Consider the following 8,336-nt stretch of genomic DNA (forward strand, 5'->3'; position numbering starts at 1 on the left):
AAACTATGTATAAATATTATAAAGAAATGAAGAAAAATAAAACGTATGAAGTATACTTAATACCAATAGCTTCTTCTTTTATAAGAAAAAAAATGCTATGCGTGCTGAAACAGTTTATATTTTATTTAGTTTTTTTCTTAGATTTTTATTAATATGTTTGCTTGTGATAAATGGCCTTTTTGGCTTGTTATATATGTACTTTGAAATTACAATCTTACCATAAACATACAACTTTAAACAGAAATATAATTATTTTATATTAGTTTTACTAAAACAATTATATTAAATTAGTGAATATTTTAAGTTATAGTAGAAACATAGTGAAGAAAGTTTTTCTTTAGAGAGACAAGCATAAAACTATTGTTTTAACTTTTTTTTCGTCTGAACACGTGTTTTACCGCAGGGCAAAAAAGTCAGGTACAAGCAAGGCATTATAAGATTGACAGTTTTAGTGTGTATTGTTATATTTATTTAAAAGAGTGTTATTTTTTACAAGATAAATATGTTTATTTTGTAAGTTTTAGATTTTATAAAAGTTACCAGCGTGAAGACGAGAAAAAAATATTTTTAACTAAAAGTTTTGTATTTAGAAAAAAAAGTTATTTTTAGCTGAAAAATATTTAGAAAAAAACGAAAGTTTTAAAGTATAAATAGAAGTAGAATTAATTAATTTTGTTCAAAGATGCAAGTTTTAGCTATTTTTTGTAATTAGATACTGGTTTTATAAATTTTAAACTCACTATTTAATTTTTTCATAGGACAAAAAGATTAAACTTTGAAATTAAGTAGAAAAGATTAAGACATTTCAAAAAATTAAGATTTTATTTGTAGTAGGTAATAATTTAGATTTTTCAAACTTAGATAGCTTACGTCAAAAAGTAATTTTTTATCGATTAGTTAAAAGTTAACATTTTTATAACAAAAATAGTTTGAGTCTAAAACTCCTAAAAAAAACTTATACTAAACTTAAAAACAATAGTTATACTAATTATTATTTTTATTCTTCTAAAACATAAAACTATGTACAAAAATACTTAATATCTAATCAATATTTGCCAATAGTTTAATTGTACGTACTATATAATTTTCATTTTTTTTATTTTCTTATGACTTTTAAAGATACCAATTAACACAATACTTACAAAACTTTGACGTTTTGTTTGAATATCATAAAAAAAAATTAGTTTTGGATAAATAGATTAAAAATACAAATTGTCAAACGAGTAGAATAGGTGTAAGAATGTAAATAAATTGTTGTTTTTTTTTGAATTTAAACAATCAAATAAATACAAAGAACAAATAATGTGAATTTTTACCTTTTAATTCTAAATAAGTTAGTATGTATAAATAATTATTTTTTATCATTGTGCATTAAAATGTGGAAAAACTTAAAAAAGTTTAAAAGGATTTATCTTAATCTTTTTAACAAATTGTTATCAATTTAAACTTTATAAGTATTATAAAATTTTACAGTTTATTTAATACTAATTCTAAAAATAGGAAACAATAAAAAAAAAAAAATTTGTTCACATAACTTATAAAGTAGCAATTTTGTTTTTAACAGTTGAAAGTTATGTTTCTGTCATTTAGTAGAAAAAGTACAAAAGAATTTATAAAACTTACACATCTAGGAATATCGAAAAATAACTTTTTGATTAAAAAATAGTTTGATATATTTTTAATTAAAAGCATTAGTAAATATAACAATAGTGGGTAAACAGGCTTCACTTTGAAGTTGTAGTCTACGTGTTCAAAAAATTTAATATGTTTTAAAGTACCAAAAAAAAAATTATAATAAGTAAATCTGCAAATCTGAGTATCATGCAACAAACTATAAGCTATTATATTAAACTCAAAGCTTTCAGGTGCTCTTGAAAACCAAGATCCATCAGAACAAATGAATAAGTTATCTTTGCTCCTTGTGGTCGCTTTTTGTTCGTTGTCTGTCTCCAGAAGAAGAGGCGGAGGTTCTAGCGGAGGAAGCAGACCGAGTTATGGTGGAAGCTCGTACGGTAGCTCAGGTGGAAGCTCGTACGGTAGCGCAGGTGAGGAAATAAAGTTTCAATCGCTATTTTGGCCAACCAAAATGATTTGTTACGATTTTACTTTTCAATAGTTTTGTCTAGAAATATTATCTTACACATGACCTCAACTTGTTTTTTTATCGGGTTGATTTGTAGTGGTAAGTTCATGTGTACGAAACACTACTTGCAAAAGTAATACCAGATGTTTTTATTTTAGGCAATTCGTACAGTAATGGGTATGTGAATAGTAATAATCACAGAGGTGTTGGAGTATGATAATGTTTTTAATAAATTGTTTTTTTTCAGGTGGCTCATATAGTAGCGGGTACGATCGAAACAGTTATTATGGAGGTTTTTTTTTAAGTAATATAATTATCAAAAGTTATATAATTAAGTAAAAACAAAGAAATAACGCTAATGAATCATTATATTTTTCTAAGACTGTTGTTAACCAATGTTTTATTTTAAAAATCTACAAACATAACATTTTGAATTTTTTATTTATTTTTGTTATTGTTTTACTTTTTGATCGTTTTGACTAAAAATATGTTAAATGGGTAGGAGTCGAAAAATGCACAAAGGGACACTTTTGCACGGGCTGTAAAAAAAATTTCAATTGTTATTTTTCATCTATAGTTATTAATTTTTTTGCTATCACTATTACTCTTAACCCATACCCTCGGTCGGTATTTTTTTATCGTCTTATTATTTTTTTTTTTTTTCTTTTCTTTTTTTTATCAATAATTTTTTTTAGGCTTTTTTTTTCTATTACAGTTATTCCTAACCTTTACCCTCGGTCAGTAATTTTATTATTCTTTTTTGTTTTTCCTTAGTTTATTATTTTGATAGTTTTTATTTTTATTTATGTTTTTATTTTTATTATCACTGTTACCCCTAACCCTTACCCTTGGTCAGTACTTTTTTTTGTCTTTTTTGTTGATTTTTTTTTTAATTATTTTTATTTATTTTACTTCTTTTGCTCTCGTGCAAAAATGTCCCTTCGGTCATAAAAGTTTTCGTGCAAAAGTGTCCCTTCGTGCATATTTGATCCGTTCCCATATTATACATGACTTCAATTTGTTTTATCAGATTGATTTGTAGCGGTAAGCTCATGCGTACGAAACACTGTTTGCAAAATTTACTTTTGAAAAAATTAATACCAGATTTTAACCAAATGGGTTATTTTATTGGTTTTTATGTTTATGTTTTAACTACGTGGTCTCCAGTAACTTACTAACTGACAACTTTAGTTACAAGTAGCTACAATTATAAATTACAAAACTATTTCCTAAGTTATGAATAAAACTCACTTTGAATAAATGCAATTTAATTTATTTTCAATAATAATTCTTAGTTCTGAAGAAAGAAACTATTAAATCACGACACAAATAAAATCTATAAAAAGTATCAACAAACGTAAAGTTACATAAATACTAACATCAACTCTGCGATGTAGACGTTTTCTTGTACTCGAAACTTGAAGTAAAACGTTTACTTTAATCGTAACTTGGTCGTAACGCAGAACAACTTTGCAGCTAACTTTAACGCTTATTTGAAAGACAAAACGCCGATATATACTCGTCGGAATGAAATTAACTCCTTTAAGTTGGTGGGAATTGGTATAATTGTTTTGAGAAAGCTTATCGCAGTTTTTATTGTTTACGAAAATTTCGATATTAATTCACACGGTTTATTTGATTTGTTATGAGAAAGCTTATCGCAGTTTTTATTGTTTACGAAAATTTCGTATTTATTCACACGCTTTAAAATAAGAAAATGAAATGTTAATATCATTACAAGATGATTATACCAGTTCGTATAAGGTGTGTGAATAGTAATAATCACAGAGGTGTTGGAATATGATAATGTTTTTAATATTTTTTTTTTTTTCAGGTGGCTCATATAGTAGCGGGTACGATCGAAATAGTTATTATGGAGGTTTTTTTTTACATTTTGAAAATAATATAATTAATAAAAAATGGAGCTTTTAAAATAAACTTAATTTTAATTAGCTGGTATTTTTCAACTTATCATTAACGATAAAATAATATCTGCAGCAAAAGTCTGATTTATTTTATATAATTTGTTTATTAATTTGATTTAAAAAAACAACTTGAAATACTTTAAAAAAAATTTACATAGAATAAATATAAAACAATAAAAAAAATTTTAAGTTTGTAAGTAATGTTCATAAATTTGACTTTGTAGCATACTTCTTATGATGTTAACATAAATATGTTTTTTTATTGCAAAAATGATAAAGCATTTAACTTATCATACCAAACTGGCTATAAAACTTAACTCAAATAAAAAAAACTAAAACAGCAACATATTTTCTTTTAAACACAAAAAAACTTAAAATATTGATGTTATTTGTTTGGATAAGAGCAAGAAAGTTCTAAAAAATTCGTTTCATAATAATACAACTAATTAAATTTAAGTGTATGGAAACTCTTATATACCTTCGCCTTACAAAAGCAACTACAACAGAGCCTCTTACATACTAAGGACCGATAAAGGGTAAGTTTTTTTATTGAAACAATTCAACCATTTAATAGCTATAGTGAACACAATAAACTAAATATATTTTGTCAAATTGAGCACAAAAGTGTAGTTTTTAAATATCCTGTTGAATATCTCCACAATATATACAGATATTTATGTGTATAACAACTTTAAATAACAAAAAATATTTGTGATTAAACTTATAAAACTATTCGGTTTTTAGATTACTTTTCTAGAAAAAATAGATTAATCAATTAGTTAAATTACTTTTGAAATTTCTAAGTTTAAAAATTCTGTCAAAGTTTAAGCTGCTTAGTTTTTATAGTTATAACAATACTCACATGATTAGTAGTAAAACTTTGCTGCGAAAATGAGACAAAAATATGACTGAGCTATTTTGTAGATATACTAAACTTTAAAAATTGTTTCAAATTTTTAATCTTTGTAAGAATTTTTTCGAAACATTTATGAATTGTTCTTACAGCACTTCATATGTTTCAATTGAACTTATATAGAAAAAATCTCAACATGCTTAGATATGTCGAAGTGATTCAAAAATTTTTTTACAATAGCTGTAAGATGCTTTGAATAGTCGATACGCTTATCAATAAGAAAAAATAATTTGTCAACGTTACAAAGTTCTTTTAATTTTTATCCGCTTAATTTTATAAACTACTATTAGGTTTTGTTCACGTGCCAAAATCAAAACATATAAAGTTTAGAAATATTTACAAAACAGTTTAAATTGCAAAAGAGATTGTGTATTTTAAACTTACTTAATATGTGTACTTCTACTTTAACAGCAAAAAGTTTTTATTCAATTACTTTTTGTAATACTTATACTTTTTTAAAATATATTAGGTAAACCAAAGTATAACAATATTATCACTTTTTTATAAAAGTTGTTCTCTAAGTTAAAAACAAAGTTTACTGAAAAAATATCTAAAAATATAAGTACTCTACTTTATCATTTCTTGAAAAACAATATTTTAACTTTTGTAGTTGTTTTCTCTACTTTTCAAACAAAATGTATTTTAAACAATTATTTAATTTAAAAGTTCAAAAACAAATTAATTAAAAATTGTTTAGTTATTTTTTTATTTAAAGTGCAGAGACTTAAAATAAAACAACAATTAATAATCAAAAACAATTTTATTTACAGCTCAATTAAAAAAGCTCTGATAAACGTGGCACGTTACAAAGTTTTGAAAAAAAGTACAAAAATATTTAGATACCCAGACGATGAATATTATATGTTAGTATGATTTTTAAAAGGACTTGTTTTGGTTATTAAATACTTTTTTATTTTTTATTAAACTTTTAGAACTACTACTTCATTTTTAAACGTTTTAAAGCGTGTTTATTTATCTTTAAAAAACACACATTTTTGTAATACTTTTACTTAAAAAGTACATAAACAAATGTTTTCGTAATAACCTGGTTTAGGACATTTATATTGTTCATAAATAAACTATTGATTGTAATCTAATTTCAGGTACATTCCTGCGTATCGATTAAGTCCAACTTTCAACATTAATAACAACAAACCATACACACAATTCATATTGCCCTTAGAAGACATGTACCTAAACTGTCTTGTGGTACCAAAAAATAATTATTTAGACAGCTTTGGTAGTCATAATACTCAGTATAGAAGAAACAGTAAGTTATGTTATTGAAAAAATAGAATAAACGTTTATAATTAATCTTAAATAATTAAAGTGCATCTTTTTACGCAGTATGTTTTTTTAAAATGTATTCCTATTTTGTTTATACAGAACATTTTTCATTTATTACAAACACATGAGTACTAATTATGGTATAAATATTCCTAGAAACCAATATTTTAATATCAGGAGAATGCCCTAGAATATTCAAAAGGTACGTGGAACTGCAGTCAACATTTCATCAGCCTTCTTACTACAACAACACAGATGGTTCAGAAAACAAAACAGTTGCCAGTGACGGTACCAACACTGTTGCACTGAATGGACAAATGCAGTTCTTTTCTGAATATGTTACGAACAAAACTGAAATCAGTGATACAGATAAATCTAATATTACTCTTTGTTGCACACCTACTGCAAGTAGTAGTATGAAAAAAAATGATTCTTTTTTATTTACTCTAATTTGCATTATAATTACTTTTATTTGGATAATTTAAAACTATGACCGTTGTTCAAATCTGTTATGCTTAACTTATCTCAAAAAATACTTTTAAAATAGAAAATAAAATCTTATCTCATATTATATTTTCATATCATATTTACTTAAATATTTTAATTGCTTCTTCTGTTTAGGCTAAGAACTTTTGTAAATAATAATTTATAAGTGTTGTACTTTTACAAGTTTTTTTGCAATAGATTTAACAAAGTAAACTAAATATAATTGATGATTTGTTTAGCTTTATAAAAGTAATAATGAACATTTTTCAATTATACTCTGTAGATTAAAAAAAAAATAACAAAATATTTTTCTTAAGCTAGATTTAAATCTTTTATAACTTGTTGTAGAAACTTGTTGTACTATAACTTGTTTATTTATGAAACATAACCTAGAAGCGTAAATAAAAGTTATAAAGAATATACTTCATAAATAAACTTTGTTACTTTTTTTAGTTTTTTATACTCTCAGAAGTAGTTCTTACATAAAAATGAATTTGTTTTAAATATTTTCTAAGATTGCGAAAATAAATAAAAAGTTTCATTTACTAATCAAGTGATATTAAATAAAAGAAATTTTAATAAGTTTATTTATATAGTTATTTGCCTTAACTAAAAAAGAATGCTCAATTTACTGGGATGTAAAGAGCTTATATAAATAGATTTATGCAAACTTTATATTTTATTCGCGACCGGTTTCGGTGGCAAGAGATTGCGACCTATTCAAGCAAAAATAAAATATGAAACTGCATATAACAATGTTAATTAATTATACTGTTGTTTAAAAACTTATTCATGCGTGAAGAATATAAACAAAAATAAAAATTTTGCATATTCGAAAATTCAAGCATATCAGAGTATATTTAGGTAAAATTGGTACTAGTTTTTAAAAAAAGGATTGAATTAATATTAATATAATGAGTCAAAATAAAAAAACTGAATCCAGAGCTTTTCTTTAAAAAAAATAATAATAAGAATAATAAAATATTTATACCTTTTCTTTAAGAAAAAATAATAATAAAATATTTCTACCTTGAAATTTATTTAAATGAAATTAATAATTTTCTAAAATTGTGGTTTTAAGCCAAGAGTCAACAAAACATTAATAAAACTCAAAGTCGCTGAAGATTTCAAAATCTAATTTGTGTTAAGTTAACATAACAGTAAAAATTTAGACGGATTTAATAACTATCTAAAAAAATTCTAAAAATTTATCTAAGTTGAATTAAGAACTGTTTAAAAAAACTTTTTTTCCAATTTAAGTCAAATGTCAACAAAAACTCAATGAAAAAATCAAGAAAAATAACCTATTTTTTACTTTAATTATGATTTGGTTTAAGTTTTGTTTGCTTTCCAGTTTATTAGTAAAAATCTGTTTCTGTGTCTGCATGAGTTTATTAGTTCCGTTCTTTTGTTGATGCAATTTGTACCGGATTCAAGGATTAGTAAAGCTTCTTTTAGGCACAACCTGCATGTCATAACTCCTGGTTTTGGTTTTTTCTCCCTTTGTAATATTTTCCAATTTATTTTGTATTTCTTATTTTCATTATTGTATTTCTTATTTCTTTTTTTCTTAAGGCAAATAACTATACAACAAGGCTCCCAATAAAGGTTGAGCCACCTTCAATTGACTAAAAGAACAATG

The 8,336-nt window shown here is 24.2% G+C and overlaps 1 protein-coding gene across 2 annotated transcripts; it reads left to right on the top strand.

Annotated features, from left to right (window-relative positions):
- The first annotated feature begins 1,377 nt into the window (after nt 1-1,377).
- LOC145835957 (uncharacterized) lies at nt 1,378-7,086 on the top strand. 2 transcript variants are annotated; one of them, XM_082943727.1, is made up of 7 exons: nt 1,378-2,045; nt 2,331-2,375; nt 3,918-3,962; nt 4,466-4,544; nt 5,692-5,784; nt 6,025-6,191; nt 6,386-7,086. In XM_082943727.1, exons 1-7 carry the CDS (start codon nt 1,898-1,900, stop codon nt 6,691-6,693), a joined length of 885 nt encoding a protein of 294 aa, XP_082799853.1. In that variant the 5' UTR covers nt 1,378-1,897; the 3' UTR covers nt 6,694-7,086. The 2 variants fall into 2 exon arrangements, with proteins under 2 accessions (XP_082799853.1, XP_082799854.1); XM_082943728.1 differs by lacking the exon at nt 3,918-3,962.
- Nucleotides 7,087-8,336: the final 1,250 nt, after the last annotated feature.

The sequence above is a fragment of the Thalia democratica genome, chromosome 5 (genome assembly GCF_965202585.1).
Source record: "Thalia democratica chromosome 5, ktThaDemo2.hap1.1, whole genome shotgun sequence".
In the NCBI taxonomy this organism is placed as follows: Eukaryota; Metazoa; Chordata; class Thaliacea; order Salpida; family Salpidae; genus Thalia; species Thalia democratica.

Coding starts and splice junctions, on each gene's coding strand:
- LOC145835957 (XM_082943727.1), top strand. CDS start 1,898: ATGAATAAGTTATCTTTGCTCCTTGTGGTCGCTTTTTGTTCGTTGTCT. Junction 2,376..3,917: donor TCGAAACAGTTATTATGGAG/GTTTTTTTTTAA, acceptor TTTTTTTTTCAG/GTGGCTCATATAGTAGCGGG. Junction 3,963..4,465: donor TCGAAATAGTTATTATGGAG/GTTTTTTTTTAC, acceptor ATTAAATTTAAG/TGTATGGAAACTCTTATATA.